The sequence below is a fragment of the Coregonus lavaretus genome (assembly GCF_964263955.1).
Source record: "Coregonus lavaretus genome assembly, chromosome: 8".
Taxonomy (NCBI): Eukaryota; Metazoa; Chordata; class Actinopteri; order Salmoniformes; family Salmonidae; genus Coregonus; species Coregonus lavaretus.
Window position 1 is genome coordinate 4908494 of NC_139995.1, and position 19143 is coordinate 4927636.

At 41.7% G+C, this 19143-nt stretch overlaps 1 protein-coding gene across 1 annotated transcript in view; it reads left to right on the top strand.

The window, feature by feature from the left end:
* The first annotated feature begins 5193 nt into the window (after window positions 1-5193).
* LOC311133921 (protein TMEPAI-like) overlaps window positions 5194-19143 on the top strand; it is a 64228-nt gene continuing 50278 nt past the window's right edge. Inside the window, exon 1 of the mRNA XM_084167539.1 lies at window positions 5194-5563. Coding sequence (XP_084023665.1) covers window positions 5458-5563 — 106 coding nt within the window. The 5' untranslated portion in view covers window positions 5194-5457. The remainder of the gene's footprint in view (window positions 5564-19143) is intronic.

Below are 19143 nucleotides of genomic sequence, written 5' to 3' on the forward strand. Positions count from 1 at the left end.
AGAGAGCTGGGACCACAGTCTCAAAGAAAACCATTAGTAACACACTACGCCGTCATGGATTAAAATCCTGCAGCGCACGCAAGGTCCCCCTGCTCAAGCCAGCGCATGTCCAGGCCCGTCTGAAGTTTGCCAATGACCATCTGGATGATCCAGAGGAGGAATGGGAGAAGGTCATGTGGTCTGATGAGACAAAAATAGAGCTTTTTGGTCTAAACTCCACTCGCCGTGTTTGGAGGGAGAAGAAGGATGAGTACAACCCCAAGAACACCATCCCAACCGTGAAGCATGGAGGTGGAAACATCATTCTTTGGGGATGCTTTTCTGCAAAGGGGACAGGACGACTGCACCGTATTGAGGGGAGGATGGATGGGGACATGTATCGCGAGATCTTGGCCAACAACCTCCTTCCCTCAGTAAGAGCATTGAAGATGGGTCGTGGCTGGGTCTTCCAGCATGACAACGACCCGAAACACACAGCCAGGGCAACTAAGGAGTGGCTCCGTAAGAAGCATCTCAAGGTCCTGGAGTGGCCTAGCCAGTCTCCAGACCTGAACCCAATAGAACATCTTTGGAGGGAGCTGAAAGTCTGTATTGCCCAGCGACAGCCCCGAAACCTGAAGGATCTGGAGAAGGTCTGTATGGAGGAGTGGGCCAAAATCCCTGCTGCAGTGTGTGCAAACCTGGTCAAGACCTACAGGAAACGTATGATCTCTGTAATTGCAAACAAAGGTTTCTGTACCAAATATTAAGTTCTGCTTTGCTGATGTATCAAATACTTATGTCATGCAATAAAATGCAAATGAATTACTTAAAAATCATACAATGTGATTTTCTGGATTTTTGTTTTAGATTCCGTCTCTCACAGTTGAAGTGTACCTATGATAAAAATTACAGACCTCTACATGCTTTGTAAGTAGGAAAACCTGCAAAATCGGCAGTGTAACAAATACTTGTTCTCCCCACTGTATCTCTGGCATGCATAGCGGATTTTACATGAAGAAGACAACAGTTTGCCTTTAGGGAAAGACGGGGGTGTGTTTCACCATTTCAGCCAAACCTACAAATGAAACATTGTACTTAATACCAGGGTTTGGAGGAAGTATTTAAATTGTCTAGACATGGTGTGTCATATGCCATATATAAACAAGGGCTGCATCCCAAATGGCACAATAAATATATATTTTAATGAATAATGCAATGCTTTATTTGATGTTTGTTGAAGCAATCTCTTCTTGCCCCAAAATATGAAGCAACGTTGACATGACTTGTGGCGTTACTGGCTTAATATAAGAGATAATGGTTGTTTATACTGCATGTGCAAATACTGTGTGTTGTTGTGTGTAAATAGGCCATGACAGGGATGGTTTCCCAAACCATTGCATTGCAATACAGATACAGTACATCAATTAGGAAATACTATACGACCAAGAGATGCCCATGCTACGTTCTGGATGAGTTTCATTGTGTCAGACCCTGTTTGCTTCCGTTCGGTTCCTAGTGAATACACCCCAGGATATAATCTGAGCCTACAGGTAAGAAACATCTATACTTTTTGCCAGCAGTCAAAACGTTACACATTTCACTTAAATCCACATAAAGGATCAAAATGCAATGTTCCGAACTCATTCATTGGGACTTACCTTGTATTTCCATATTCTCCATTGGAAGGCAGCTGTTCCTCTAGTCTGAAGTAACTCATGAGATTTAACTTGAGCAAGTACAAGGCCTGCAACCTAACATGATCTGCAATGATAGTCTGATATGTATGTACAGTACATACAGTGCCAGTATTCAGACCCCTTGACTTTTATTCTAAAATTGATTACAACTTTTTTTCCTCATCAATCTACAAACAATACCCCATATTGACAAAGCAAAACCAGAAATTGTTGCTAATTTATTAAAAATGATAACCTGAAATATGACATTTACATAAGTATTCAGACACTTTACTCAGTACTTTGTTGAAGCACCTTTGGCAGCGATTACAGCCTCAAGTATTCTAGGGTATGACGCTACAAGCTTGGCACACCTGTATTTGGGGAGCTTCTCCCATTCTTCTCTGCAGATCCTCTCAAGCTCTGTCAGGTTGGATGGGGAGCGTTGCTGCACAGCTATTTTCAGGTATTGTGTGTAGATTGCGGAATATTATTTTTTTCTTTAATCCATTTTAGAATAAGGCTGTAACGTAACGAAATGTGAAAAAAGTCACTGAACTGTTATGCGGCTTTCGAGATGTTGTCAAGTCATCGCTAAAACCACAGAAAGGTGACAATCTATTGGCTTTAGAGTAGACAAGAAGCAAATGAGGCTGTGGGAAAGTTAGATTAAATTTTTTTAAATTATAGTCTACCCATGTGCCGTATACACTGAGTGGGAAAAAAATTAGGAACATCTGCTCTTTCCATGACATAGACTGACCAGGGTAATTCAGCTGAAAGATATGATCCCTTATGTAGATGAAGACGAGGAGACAGGGAGGAGACAGTTGAGATATGGATTGTGTATGTGTGCCATTCAGAGGGTGAATGGGCAAGACAAAATATTTAAGTGCCTTTGAACAGGGTATGGTAGTAGGTGCCAGGTGCAAGACAAAGGAGCTGATCGTGGACTACAGGAAAAGGAGGGCCGAACAGGCCCCCATTAACATCGACGGGGCTGTAGTGGAGCGGGTCGAGAGTTTCAAGTTCCTTGGTGTCCACATCACCAACAAACTATCATGGTCCAAACACACAGTCATGAAGAGGGCACGACAACACCTTTTCCCCCTCAGGAGACTGAAAAGATTTGGCATTGGTCCCCAGATCCTCAAAACGTTATACAGCTGCACCATCGAGAGCATCCTGACCGGTTGCATCATCGCCTGGTATGGCAACTGCTTGGCATCTGACTATAAGGCGCTACAGAGGGTAGTGTGTACGGCCCAGTACATCACTGCGGCAAAGCTTCCTGCCATCCAGGACCTATATACTAGGCGGTGTCAGAGGAAAGCCCCAAAAATGGTCAAAGACTCCAGTCACCCAAGTCATAGACTGTTCTCTTTGCTACCGCACGGCAAGCGGTACAGGAGCGCCAAGTCTAGGACCAAAAGGCTCTTTAACAGCTTCTACCCCCAAGCCATAAGACTGCTGAACAATTAATAAAATGGCCACCTGGACTATTTACATTGACACCCCCTCAATTTGTTTTTACACTGCTGCTACCCGCTGTCTATTATCTATGCATAGTCACTTTACCCTTACCTACATGTAAAAATTACCTTGACTAACCTGTACCCTCGCACATTGACTCGGTACCGGTACCCCCGTACATAGCATCGTTTTTTTTGTTTTAACAAAAATATATTTCCCTTTATTACTTTCCAACCCCACCACCCCTTCCCTAATTGGCATAAACTAGTGAACAACCATGCTTAGGCCTCTACTTCCAGCTTATACATACTATATACATTTTATGGACACAGTCAATTTTATTGTTTGTTTGTTACTCCTGAACTTCCTCTACCCTCAACCTCTCCGATCATTTTCATGATGTCCATCCGGTTTGCTTCTATATGCCATATCTTTCTAAATGTGCTCTTTCACAAAAGCTCTCAACCCATAACCTATCTACTTATTATGGACACAGTATGCATTACATTAGTTATCTTGTTGTTAGTAGTTATTAATCCCATCCTTCAACACCACCCATCTATCTCTTAACACCATCCATATTAGATTTCTATTTACATTTTTGTCATTTAGCAGACGCTCTTATCCAGAGCAACTTGATTTTTATTTTTTTCATACTGGCCCCCGTGGGAATCGAACCCACAACCCTGCCGGCCATTCCCTCCCCTACCCTGGACGACGCTGGGCCAATTGTGCGCGGCCCCATGGGTCTCCCGGTCACGGCCGGCTACGACAGAGCCTAGATTCGAACCAGGATCTCTAGTGGCACAGCTAGCACTGCGATGCAGTGCCTTAGACCACTGCACCACTCGTGAGCCCATATTTGCCATATATTTTTCAACTGTACTGTGATGTGATGTTTAACAAAATTTCTGAACCCTTCAATTCTCATTGTTTCTACAGATTGTAAATTGAAAATAAACATTTTTGCTAAAAGTATTATTATATTATTGATCGATTGACTATGACTTTTCAGATCACCTAGTAGTGCTATCTGTAGGGTTAGCGCCAGGTAAATATTGCAATTCTTTAGCCATTCCTGGACCTGTGTCCAAAAACAAGCTACAAATGGACAGTGCCAAAACAAATGATCTAATGATTCTGTCTCTTAGCAGCAAAATCTGCAGAGCTGGGAAGATTGTATCCCCCATATAAATAAAGTAGCAAGAATTTTGTATAATAATTTAAATTGAAAAATTCTACGTTTTGAATCCGGCGTCGTTTTGCGTATCAGTTCATAAACACAATGCCATGGAATCGGTACGTCAAAAATCTCTTCCCGTTTTGGAACAGATTTGCCTCCTGGGCGTGAGCCAAGTGCCCAGTTTTGGCTGACAGCGAAGTCAGCTCAAAGCAAAAGTGACGTTGAGTAATTAGTAGCATTCTTTGTTTTCACATGCAAAAGTGATTGCTTTTGATAAAAAGGCTTTATCTGCCGTCCCAATGAAAACTAGTTTGAAAATTCGAACATATATTTTATGGAAAATAGTATGTTCCTGAACGATGCATCATGCTGCCTTATTGACAACATGACTGAGCGGGCAGATTACTGTTCGATTTGAGAAGGTTGCTCCTCCCTCACCACTTTTGCCAGTTACGTCACAGGCCATAGCCCGGTGCACTTAATCGAAATCCTTCAGTGGCTACGATAAATTGCGTCGACTTCAGACTTTGCGATCCGATTGGCCAGACATCCTGTCACTGTTGCCAGTTCAAGTCTGGCGTTGACGTAATCCTGTCTGCATCCAAGCCCCGCCCCAAGAGGGCCAATACTATGAGGGATCCTCGGGACGTCCATACCCTAAATCCTAACCCTAACCCCTACCCGTACCTGACCCCAACCTTAACCTTAACCATATCCATAAGCCTTACCTAACCCTAACCTTAACCTTTGTCTTAACCATTTTAAATGTCAACTTCAATGGGGGGTAGGGACGTCCCAAGGATACCGGATAGCACGGACCCCCCAAAAGGAGCTCAGCCGACTTGGACTTGAATGAGGTGGTGAGCTCAGAAGCCCAGCAGACAGACGGATACAGCACAAGCTGTCTGTTCACAATCATCAGGGATACTGGAGTACGGACGGCAGGCTGCGGTCCGGGTAGGGGGAGGGGGAGGGGGAGGACGAAGGCAACTGAGACCCTAGACCACAGACTTCCACCCGCAGAAAATTTTACCGAGAAAGAAAATATCGTATGTTTTTTTTGTGATTTCTGCCACGCCGCGAGCAAGAGAAGTGAACTGGAGAGATCTTCGAGCCGTTTTTCGCGTAGATTTCCAGATGTAAATGTTCAACTTCATGGGTCTAATAAACGGTACAGCGGCCATACAGACCAATGTATCCTGTACATGTAACTGCAAACGCTCGACTTCATTCCAAAGCATGGAGATCAGTAAGTACTTTTTGTAATGTTCAAGCGAACTACTGCTACTTTTCTGCACTTTTCTTTCCCACTTGGACTGACCAAGCTTGATTGGGTCTGTTAGCTCGCGCAGGCTTCCATTGCGTGGCAGGTAGGCAAGCTATTAGATATCCCAGCTCTTTCTTCTTCCAATTCAGCACAATTTCTGGCTGACTGCTCTGTTTTTTGTGTGCAACGTTTGTCAGCCATATCATTAGTTAACTCCCAGCAAGCAACTTTTTCCGTTAACATTGTGATTTTCGTCAACTGAACGTCTAAACTGTGTCTGCCATGGTTTGACATGATGAAATTAAACTTATCTGGTCGTCACAACAAAGTTTATTCTTGTGCAAGTCAGACGTCTGGCTATCTCTGATATCCACTAATTGACCCTAAATAAGGTCAATTATACTTCCATAAAAGGTGGCTCAGTGAAGATATTTTATAGTACAAACCTTGTAAATGAATTGTGTATGTCTATGGGCAATGAAAGCAAATTCAGGTTATTGAAGTGAGCTCTATTTGCAAGTAAAATCTTGTTCATACAGTGACCAAAAATCTTCAATGGTGGAGTGAGAGCAAACAGTAGTATTTTGGATATTTAAATCAGTAGGTTGATTATTCAGACAGGGATTAATAATTAATTAATAAAACCCAATAAATAGGGTAACAAATATAAATATGTTTTTATGAAATAGTGTAATTAGAGTCGAGGGGCGTTTATAAAACATTAACAACAATACTAATACAATTATTGTCCCATCTAAATCCATCGACATGTCATTCAGATTTAATAGATATGCGACATAGTTGAACTGAAGATATGTATGTCTATGTATGATGTATGTTCTATTGATTGACTCATATTTTGGCAGGGGCAAGTGGAACTAATGTATCATCATTGGTGAATATTGTTCTGACAGATTCTCTAGTCCCAAAAAGTCATTTAGGAGGAAAGAGGAATTTCCTCTAAGGACAGTTATGCTAAGCTCTGCCTGCAAGAACTGTGTGATGTTTTATCTAGTGATGGAGGGGATAATGAAGAGAGATGCTCCCTGGTTTGTCTAGAGTTTCCCAAAGGAGACAATCAGTCTATATATCTTAGAGAAAGATCTGGACATTTTGAATATCTTTAAGTAATGGACTGTGAGCTCCTGTTTCCTTCTGCTTACAGTTTCCTCTTTTCCAGACACATTTTCTGCCGGGAAAGAGGCAAAATGTCAGTATTTTTCGTGCTTGTGCAGCGATTATGGAATTTAGAATGTGATCTGCTCTTGGCTTCCCCATGATGAAGGTGCCATCTTGTATCCTGTCTGAAGTGCTTTGTTTTTCTGTGGTAGGGTAATTCTCAACTGAAGATTAAGTGTAAGGCGCATGTCTAAAAAAGGGTTTATATTATCAGAAACAAATACACTGTGAAGCCACTTCGTTTCGTCTAGACAGTGCCGAAACAACGAGATGTGGTGGATGCCCAAGCGAGCTCCAAAATCAGATAAACAGAAAATCTGTTAACCAAAAACTCAGGCTATTTGGGAATGCTCTCTGTCTTTCTCTCTCTCTCTCTGCGCATTTAACATAATATGTTAAAATCTATTTCATCGCTTATTATCTGACTGTGTGGGTGGTGTTGGCGGGGAGCTCAACTCAAGCTTCGATTTGGTGCTGTCTGGCGTTCTAAAGAGCACACATTTGGAAAGCCGGTCGAATTTACAGTTCTACATGCGAGGACAGAAATGAAAGCTATTCTGCAACCCACACTTTTCCTCTCAATCTCAGAATGGTATTTGTCACCACATTTGGCCTATGCAATGCACTTATTCAGTACACAATCTTCTCTTTCCCCCCTAATTTATTCAGTAAAGCTTTAGCCTATACACTGAGTATAGCCCCCCCCCCCCCCCCCCCCCCTTTTGCCCTCAGAACAGCCTCAATTTGTCGGAGCATGGACACTACAAGGTGTCGAAAGCATTCCACAGGGATGCTGGCCCATATTGACTCCAATGCTTCCCACAGTTGTGTCAAGTTGGCTGGATGTCCTTTGGTTGGTGGACCATTCTTGATACACACAGGAAACTGTGGAGCGTGAAAAACCCAGCAGCGTTGCAGTTCTTGACACAGATTGGTGCGCCTGGCATATACAACCATACCCTGTTCAAAGGCACTTAAATATTTTGTCTTGCCCATTCACCCTCTGAATGGCACACATACGTAATCCATGTCTCAACTGTCTCAAGGCTTAAAAATCCTATACAAACACGAAGGGCAGAGGTTCAGTTTTCTTTTAATCTGTTTCTCTCTCGCTACCCAAAAATTGAAATATGAGTTTGCCTTTAATAGGCATGTCAATACTATCAGGGGTATAAGCCACGGTAAACACTACTCAACAACCAACTAACTAACTAACAGCAGTTTGGTGTATACCTTGGAGGTGTGAAACCAACAGAGCAGTCAGTCTCGCCAAAGCTAATGAGGCTTACAGACATTAAATCCACCTTAAATGCTCCCAAGGTTTTTCAATGGGAAATTAATTTCTCAATCAAGTGTAAACTTTAGATACCAAATATGATATGCTGTGGGTTCTGCCCATATTCTCGGCCAAACGTTTGAAGAAATAACAGCTCCAGTGCAGTGAAGATAGGCCTAATTGTTTGTAGCTAAATAATTAAAAAAGAAAATAGGCCTACTATTGTGCCCTCTCTAATTCCATCTGCAGTTTGGATTCTGTACTTTTTTTAAAGGGCAAGGGCTTTTATTGTGAAAGGAGAATACACACACATACACACCTGTGAGCCAGGCTGGGAGTCAGGCATGCAACATAATTCTCCTGCAGCCTCACTTTGGAGACAGGCAGGAAAACAGAAGGTGGGGAACGTACCCAACCACAGACCAAGGAATGCTCTTCTGCGTTCGACAACACAGGTTGGAAAGCAAATGGCTCCTGCTGAAAAGAGAAGACTAATCTGTCTGCTGTAGGCTACCAAAATATTTGATCAACTTCCAAATATAGGCCTAGGCAATTGATGGATTCAAGACAAGGTCGTTTTCATTGATATCAGTTTCTCAGTTTGTCAGTGTCAAAGTAGCCTGTCATTTAGATAATTTGTGCGGTAGAAAAAAATATTCTGGCAAAGTAGCCAGTCATGTAAAATGACGTAGAATTGCATGAAATGCGTTTATAAAAGGCCACATTTTTCCTGGACCCTAGGCTACTAAAATGTTTCCCCATGTGTGCAACTTATGCAGGTGCCTCTACTCTACTGCTCTATAACACTATGCAAATGCAGTGCGATGATATGCATGCAATGCTTTATAATAAAACTTTTTTTTTTATGTGTTCTGGTACCTCAGAGCTCCCCAGGTCAGCCCCCTCTGGCGCTCACTTTTTGTTCCGGCACCTCCCGATTTATAAATTAAGCACTGGGTAAGAAGAGGGTTTTTCTGATTAGCTCTCGTAGGTCTGAACTTCAGGTGACTGTCTGCTGAGAACAGCAAAGTACAGAACTATCAGGCGCTTTCTTTTCAGTGCGGCTAACTTGTGTTTATTGGAATAGCACTTCCTATTTACTTTTGGAGAATCAAAGGATTATGATGTGTACCCGTCTGGACGGCATAGAACTGGCCCAGGCAGTGACAAGAAAATCAAATCTGCTCCTAATTAAAAGGAAACATGGGGAATATTTCTCCAGACAGGATACAGGTTTTTTCCAGTAATCCCCTCCCTCCTTCCCTCCTAAAAGGAAACGACAATAAAGCGTTTGGATTGAAATATTTTGAAGTGGCCAATCACAAGTTAATGGTTACATTAGGCTACCATTAGTTATTATGACTTCTCGTACACTTGTTGTTCTTTTTAAAATGGAAGATCATATTTTTCCCTTAAGAAGCCAGTCCAAAGTAACATATGGTTACAGAGGCCTAAAACAGGTTTTAATGATCATTTACCCTAATGAACATCAGGGTCATGTTCAGTGGGCATGAAATGTACGAAAACGCTCTGAAACAGAGAGTCGAAATGATGAGGTACTATCTGAACATGTAGGACAGGGGGAAAGTAAGGGTGTTGCACCATCTTGTTTTAGAGTGTCTGACTGCTCATGGGAAACCATTTTTAATCAAACCCTCATTTCCATATCATATAACATATTCAAGGAGTCTAGATCACTGACTCAGGTTGAAGGAATGTAACTTTGTGAAGTTTACTATTTGCTCGTATCATAGAATTGGCTCCCTCCCTCCCCACATCCTGTATGTACAGTAATTGCAGCATAAGATTATTATAGTCTCTCTCCATAACCCTGTGTGCACACCCTCCCCAGCCACCTACCAACATATCCGTGGGTTACCAAGCTAGGCTGCAGCCAAAACTATGACCTCATCAATACCACTCACTGCCCAGTCATAGAAAAAACACAGGCCTCTGCCCTTTGAAGTCCTCGCTCATCTGCTCTGACACACAAGCTAGCCAACCGGCGATCATTTGCATTGGAAATGAGGTGAAGTCATAAGACCTGGCAAAACCTGGCAGCAACACAGGGGGGAAAAAACTTCACAAAGGGAGTCCTGACCGCATCCCTTACTCACTTACCTACTCCCTCGCCCTACTTATCAAGCCTATCCGGCTTCTCCTTCAGCTCTCCACTTACGGCTCTATCTTTGGGTCCCATCGGGCACTTGTGGGGACTTGCCTGTGGGGGATAAAGGCGTATTTAAAGCCCTCGTGAGCAAGCACTTCGAGCTCCGATCTGTATGATTTTTTTGTTTTTTTTTTAGGGGGGATAAAACCATAAATGTATTAAACAGTAAAGTGCATTATCCTCATGATTCCTGTAATAAAGGTGTCTGGCCTGCCGCTGTGCCTGCCTGTTTCGCTGGGGCCAGCGGCTGTAATGAGCGAGCCGATCACATGCTTTCTCCCCCCTCATGTGCCCCTCGTGATTTTATAACATTTCAAAATGTAATTGCGGGAAAAAACACAACTTTGGAAGCAACTAGTTGTCCATATTAAAGAGAGGAGGATCTCAGCTTTCTGTATTGATAATCGTTATTTCCCTAGGGGATAGGCATTAACATGCATGTCCTTTGTTGTCTGACGCTGGTAAGAGTGCCAGACTCTGGAGACTTTTTGGGGGGAGTTAGCATTTATTTGGGTTATTCAGTTCTGGGAAAAGAGGGACAGAGAGAAAGAGAGAGAGGGTATTAGTGTGTGTATAATATTTGTGTGTTCATGTCATTTTACGTGTTTGTTTGTTTGTTTTGATTGTGTGTTTGTGAGAATGCACGCACACACATCATGTATACAGTATACACGCTAGTATGTGAGTGTGAACAAGTGTGTGTGCGCACATGTTCAACAGTAAGTGCACATCAAGCCAATACAGTCAAACCCTTTTAGCTCACACGTATCACCTCTGTCACTATGATGTATTGTAAAACACCTACTGTATTTTGAGAATCATGCCAGAATCGTGCTCCCTTTATCAACTCTCCCAACAGTCAATATCTGCGGTGTGAAGCTTTGTGCTAGAGCTCTTCACTCAAGATCTGCCTGGCAGCTCGCATGGCCAGTGTATCGTGGAGGTGTTGAGTTAGTGGGCACATGCCTAGATTCATATCTGTTCCATCTTGTTTAAGGAGCTTTAAATGGCCCGTAAGTGGTTGCATGAAGCCATGGCTAATGCAATTTGTGCAATTGGGATGTATTTGTATTTATTAAGGCTGCCAAGGCAGTCTTCCTGGGGTCCAGCAACATTAAGGCAGTTATATACAATTTAAAATATTACATGGCATTACATTTCATAACACATTAAGTGTGTTCCCTCAGGCCACTACTCTACTACCACATATCTACAATCCAAAATCCATGTGTATGTGTGTGTAGAGTGTGTGTCTTATTGTATGTTTAGGCATGTGTCTGTGCCTGTGTATGTGTCTCTTCACAGTCCCCGCTGTTCCATAAGGTGTATTTTTTAAATGTATTTTTTAAAATCTGATTCTACTGCTTGCATCAGTTACCTGATGTGGAATAGAGTTCCATGTAGCCATGGTTCTACGTAGTACTGTGCGTCTCCCATAGTCTGTTCTTGACTTGGGGATTGTGAAGAGACCTCTGGTGGCATGTGTTGTGGGGGACACATGGGTGCATTCGGTGCATTCAGCATCGGTGCATTCAGCATGTCAACACTTCTTACAAAAACAAGTAGTGATGAAGTAAATCTCTCCTCCACTTTGAGCCTTGAGAGATTTACATGCGTATTATTAATGTTAGCTCTCCGTGTACATTTAAGGGCCAGCCATGCTGCCCTGTTCTGAGCCAATTGTAATTTTCCGAGGTCCCTCTTTGTGGCATCTGACCACACGACTGAACAGTAGTCCAGGTGCGATAAAACTAGGGCCTGTAGGACCTGCCTTGTTGATAGTGTTGTTAAAAAGGCAGAGCAGCGCGTTATTATGGACAGACTTGGATGGAATTGGGTCAGAGACCTTGGTTAATTGTGTGTGCGTGTGTGTGTGTGTGTGTGTGTGTGTGTGTGTGTGTGTGCGTGTGTGCGTGTGTGAGGATTGAGCTCCGCTGAGGGCAGTTGCAGCAGGCCTAGACGCTTGTCAGGGGTTGTCTATCTGTCGAGCCCTCAGGATATCAGACAGGCCGTATCTTCTCACACCTTACTGTGTGTGTGTGTGTGTGTGTGCGTGCGCTGGAACAGGGTGGGGGGCTGTTTGACCACATCATGTAAGGTCATTGTGTCTGGTTCTTAAAAACACACACACACACCTTTCAAGCTCAACTTCCCATCTGGGAATTTTTATGACAAAAATGTTTTGGTACAGCACTGTATCAACCGCGAACACAGGTGTTTCTCTGCTCCGCAAAAGATCCCAAACAAAAACACTTTCTTCTTTCACTCAGTCACTCACTCACCCTCCTCCGTTTTGTGTTCCTCTCTTTCCTTGCCACTCGGAACATTTTGTGCCTTTTTTGTGGCTGCAGGATCCAGAACTGTTCCATCAACACTGTAACCACAACACTGAGAAGCACTGATCTGTGTGCTTCACCAGCTGCCTTTCTCTCTCTCTCTCCATTCTACACCATAACAGCCCTCCTTTCTCTATGAAATAGTTCTCTCTCTTCAAAACAACCAAACGGAAGAAGAGCGAGAGTGAGAAAGGGAGGACAAAAGAGAAAGAAAGATCTCAATCTGCCCGGAGCCCAACGGAGACGGCACATTATTGTTCTGCTATAAGAGGGCCTCCATTTTACCATCTTCTTTTTTGGATTACTATATTTATATAGCAATATGTAAACCACATCACAGGCTTTTGCAAACTCACCCCAGCCAAGGAATCTAGGCCCTCTGCTTGCTGCACACAGCTGTTTTACAGGCCACTCTGCTCTGTAATTCTGGCTTTATTTAGCCTGCCTGCACACACACAAACACTACAGAGAAGCTCGCCAACCCGTTTGGAAGAGATCCATAATATTAACAGAATGTTGCTCCTCTCTCTATATCCCCCGACCCCAGTGAGGGAAGCAAGATTAACATGGCCGATCCTCTGAAATAATATGGGAGAGAAGTCGATGTGTCAAATTTATGCGACTGGGTTGCCCCTGTTTGACGACTAGAGCAGAAATGGAGTGTGCAGACAGTGGGAGGCGAACTAGACACAGTCTGGCACTTAGGGATGTAGTGGAGGATAAAACACACCTTTTTATTTGTAAAATTGCATTTACTCCTTTTGATTTGGTTAATTATCGTTTACCAAGTTGTTGCGTTCCCAGCGTTGATCAACGCTTTAGAAAGAACATTCTTGATCTGAGTTCTAATCGTGCCTGCCTCTCTGCGAATGAGTGGAATCATGATTCAGGTATGCTCGTTATGTTCGCTTGCTCCCTCCGGATTTGCCTTGTTAGCAGCGCATTCATTCACCACTCTGTCAAAAGATAGACTACTATAAGTTCCCAACAAAATAAGTTTCCTTTACAGAAAGTATTGATACAGACAGTGGTGCGGCAGGCTGCAATGCAGGAGGCAAAGGAGACGCATAGAGAGGAAGCAAGCAGAGAGAGTGGTTAGTAGTACAGTGGTTCCCAAACTCAGGATTAAGGGAGCAGGCGAACATAACGAGCATACCTGAATCATTCACGAATGCATTTGACTGTTTTTAATATTGGCTGTACTAGAGACTTTAAAACCTTTTTTTGTTAGAACAGACTATATGGGATTGATTATAATTTGTTTGCAAATTATTATTGTATTGGTTGTGCTGTTTATACTGTTAGAAATGTAGCTTAATTAAATTGATTAATATTATGGTGTTTCTATTCCAAGAAAAACAAAAATACATTTTACAGTAGCCTATGTAGGCCTCACGATTTCCATTTGGAAAATATGGCTCTGTACAGCGTGACCGGTCAGGAGTAGGCCTAGGTTACTAAGCGACTGCGAGTGAAGAGCAAAATAAATAACAACCCTAATTGTAGGCTAACCAATACCCAAACAGAGATTCAGTGAAAATAGAAATCTGATTGATTTATCAAGACCAGTCCCCATGCTTGTCTCAAAGCAGCACGAAGCGGTGCTGGAATTGTTGTACACACGCGGCTAGGCTATTGCCTCAAATCCTATTATAACTGTTGGATGACTTTGGGTGTTTCAGTAAGCAACAATTTGTTGCCTTCAATTGCATTAGACTACTTTATTCCTATATTTCTGTCATTCAGTGATATTTATTCCCATAGTAATTTGTTATGGATCCATCCAGATGTGGTTAGAAAACAGTGCTAGGCTATGCAACGAGATGGGTGAAGTGACATGCTTCGCAAACACATTAATACATTTAAAGTCCCTAAACTCGGCAAGAGTCTATTGTCCTACTGATAGCCCATTAAGGGTGGATGGCTTCTTTTGTATTCCAATTTATTGGAAAGGCTGCTAAACCATTTACACCTGGCCCACAGCGTATTTACAGTACAGTGCACTTTTACTCCATTCTCCACCTGACTCTCTACCAAGGCCACCAGATTATTATTTTTATTGTTGTTATCTATTCGGTAACATTCCACAAGTAAATGTAATAAATAAAACACCTACATTAAATAGCTCAGGTCTTGAAAATATGTGAAACCTTTTATTTAATTTGTTTATCTGTGCTTAATAGCTGAGGCTTCATCGCCATCAACTTGTTAATTTAGCAGAAATCACTTGTGTATATTCAGTCAACACATATATTTTAAGAATACAATGGAATATAACAGACCATTTTAGTTTCTCTTAGAATAAAAACCTTACAGTGTAACAGTTTTAGTAAGTAATAAGCTACGGTCCAGTTGCAGCTTCTCCTGACAAAGTAGAAACAAAAAAAATTGAGTGTGCGCACGGGACAGTGGAAGAGCAATTCTTACACTATTGTTCTAAATTCAATCACTCTCTTCTTCTTCATCCTCAATCAGTTCATTCAAATTCAATTGTAATACATTTTGCCACTCCCGTTCAACAACTCCAAATCACTTTTGCATGTGCTCCAAATGGATAACTTGAAATAACATAATATAGGTAAATTAAATAATTGAAAATAAAAATTTGATTATTTATTAGCCTAGTGGATATAACTATTTCAGGCATATCATGTGAATTAGGCCTCATGTAAAATCATTGTCAAAAGCGCAAGAGATACTGTTACATGACAAACAGGTGCTGTTAGATTATAATATAATTGATCTGCCAGTTTGGAATAGTGTAAACAATACTAAATAAAGTATAAGTAATACCAGAGAGTCTGTTCTAATGGCAATAAATTGTAAAGCCTTTAATACAGCATAGCAAAGTTTAAAAGCAGCCACATTTGTGAAATTGCTTTATCGAACATTTTGCGGTATGAGGCTTGGTGATCACAGAATCAGTAGGATATTAAACAAACACTCAAATAGGCAACAGAAGCAGGAACAGCATAGTGACTCACTCATTCCTGGCTTTCGTTCGAAATAAGTTATATTATAATGCAAGGTTAAAGAAACATTCTTTCTGATTGTCTTTAGCATGCATGGTCTCCTCTCGCTACAGCTAATTTCGTTTGAATTATTATGTGGATTATAATAAATTATAATATTTGTAGGGGTTGATGCATTTTTCGTTAGGGTAAATCTGGTCTGTGTTATTGAGTTAGAAATGTAAAACTTCAGCATCAACTTTGCCCTTTTTTGGCCATTAGGCTACACTTTACAATAGGACTCAACTCAGACTGACCACAGCATCTATTGGTAGTCTAAACTGTGGCACAAATTGGGGGATTTTTCACACCTAGCCGAGCTATTAGACTATCCTTTTGTAGATTAATGGAGGTGTGAATGTTTCAGTCAGTCTCTCTCCTATTGCACTAGAGTCCTGCATCAGGCAAAAAAAAATCAGCTGGCGGGTGGTCCCGGAGTTGAGAGAGAACTTGGGTAAATACAATGGCGCAATTACACTTCACATGTGGACTGACGATTTTCGAAAAATAGGATACTTGTGCCTTACAGCCCATTACATAAACGAAGAGTGGATGTTATCCACCACGGAGTGGGACAGTGCAGCTCAAAACTGCATATAACATAAGGCCAGCTATTGTGAAAGAATACTTGTGGATCTTGTTGATTTCCTCTATCGCTTCAAGAGGGTTCACTGTCCACCTGGTAATTGTGTGGTTCCAAAGGATAAAGCGTCACCTTCAGATGGATGTGTGGTTTCAGAGAGAAGCCAGCTGCGAGCCTGCGACCAGGCACAGTGGATGACATCCTTTTCCTGCACAGCAATTTGAAGAAATCCAGTGATGAATGGACTGTTTTTTAAGTTATTGTTTTAGTATATCTATTTGTTGTCTAATATTAGAAGGCTCTTTAAAGTGATTTGAGTTGTCAATGTGCCGCATTGCATTGTGAAAATAATTCATGGCATGGTTTCTTTTTAGCCAAATGTTGAAGAGACATGCAAACAAATTAATTACTGCAGGAAAGAGGAATAATAGCCTACTGTCTGTTGTCATAAAAACAATCAGGCGAAATCATTTGATATTATTTTGTTGGGTAACGGCTCGGTTCTTGGAACTCATTAAGAGGCAGGTTCTATCTTCAATATAATCATTCATTCAGAAGGTTAAACCCATAGGTCTTAGGCCTGCAGTAAATTAAATTAGATGAACAGGTTCATTTTTCATTAGGTTATAATAATCCATGCCTTCTGGGAACGTTCTAAAGTCCAAACATTATGGGTGGAGTTAGAAATGCCTCCCGAGTGGCGCAGGCACCCATGGGGCGGCGTACAATTGGCCCAGTGTCGTCCAGGGTAGGGGAGGGAATGGCCGGCAGGGATGTAGCTCAGTTGGTAGAGCATGGCGTTTGCAACGCCAGGGTTGTGGGTTCGATTCCCACGGGGGGCCAGTATGAAAAAAATTAAATAATGTATGCACTCACTAACTGTAAGTCGCTCTGGATAAGAGCGTCTGCTAAATGACAAAAATTAAATAAAAAAAATGTAAATGTGGCTCTCAGAAGTATTACAATGGAAATGAACTTTTAATCCATCTGTCTGTATATTTCAAGACATTGCATATAATGGTGCGGTGAGATGGGTTGGACAATACATTCCTCGTCAATCATCTTGAAAAAACGTATACTTAAAAACTGAAAATCAACCAATATCAGCCTTTAAATGCTTTGTTATCCAAATGTTGAAAGTGCATGTGGGCGACGGAGAGAAACAAAATGGTGCAGTTTGAGGCCATGTGGCGGAGAGTGATGCAGGCGCTGGAGATGGGGGGTGAGCAGGTCGGTCTGGGCAGGTGTGATGTAGTTGTCGTTTGTATATGTATGTTTTGTATTGTCTAAAAATATTAAATAAAATTGTACAAAAAAACATTTAAATTAGGAAAAATGACAAGCTTGCAACACGCATCTGATTATTCATTATGAATATAATTTATTTGATTAATTTCGTTTACATTCTTCATTGTTACCACAATGTCACAAATCATTTAACACACACAACATGAGCAGATTAACTTGGTCAAAACATTTCTTTATTGAAAGACTATCAGAAAGAATGTTGGTACTTATTTATTTTGATCCAAAGCCACGAATGAGTGTCACGCAGCTTCATGCGGCCAAGCCTAAACAAATAAATTAAATTGCCTAAATAAATTAGTACATTTCATAAATAAATGAAGGAGCTCAGGTCTTGAAAATATGGGTAACCTTTTTCCCCTCGCTGGACTCTCTTTCATTCAGTTTCTTTGTCAGTAGCTGAGTGTAGATGCGGTGAGGAATCAAGCGCAGGAAACACGGGCGTTCGTCAACAGACTTTCGTAACAAAAATAACAGCACCAAACAGGCGAACAGCCAACCCAACCGGGAGGCAAAATACAAAGTACGCACAACACACACAGTGCGTAAAAATGACGATAGCGCACACAGTGCGGACTCTCGGAAAAACAACAATCCTGAGAGTAATACCAAAGAGCAACAGCTTGACAAATAAACAATACCACATAACACCTGCCCCCACACACGAAAACTAAATAGGCAACCAAATCAAACACTAACAAGGGACAGGTGTACAAACAGACAAAACCAAACAAACATGAAACATCGAACGGTGGCAGCTAGTACTCCGGGGACGACGACCGCCGAAGCCTGCCCGAACAAGGAGGAGGAGCAGCCTCGGCCGAAACCGTGACATTCTTCTTCACATCAGCAAAGAAGGACTCCGTGTTTCAGAAACTCACTTTATATAGAGGGGCTTTCACTCTTTCACACTGTGGTAAATAAAGCCAGTTTGTTATTTAGAATTATTTCTGTCTGTTTTTAGAGGGAGAGAAACCGAAAGCCCACCGTGCCTATTTTTTGAAAATCATCAGTCCACATGTCAAGTGTAATTGCACCATTGTATTTACCCAAGTTCTCTCTCAACTCCAGGAAAACCCACCAGCAAATTTTGTTGTGTGCCTGATGCAGGACTCTAGTGCCAGAGAAGAGAGACTCTTGGACTGAAACATTCACTCCTCCATTAATTTACGAAAAGATAGTCAATTTGTCCCGCAGATCAGACTACCGATAGATCAGCATTCTAACTACCCCTTGTGATAGTGTGGTGCAATGACAGAATGATGCAATTTACCACAATCTGCCACCATCTACCACACTATCACAAGGGGTAGTTAGAATGCTTTTAATTGAGGAACCACTGTAGGCCCGATTTTAAATGACAGAGGCACATGGTAATTTGTTGTATGGCTACTTTAGGAATATGAACTCATCATGGCCAGAAAAGGTGAGGAATTTATTCTGCAATAGTTATGAAAATAAAATAACTAGGACATAGATTCCTATGTCTAATTATTTTATATTCCAAAAATCAACAAATAAAATGTTTGGTCTTCTCACTGACGGCATGTCATCATATCCCCCATTTGCACAAAATACTTAGGCCTACTTGCCTGCTTTCAAGACAATACTTCAACCACTAGAAGATGTGTGTACGCATGGTCTAAAGTTTGCTTGGAGGAAATGATATTATCACGTCAAGCCTAGTTTTAATTTTTTATAA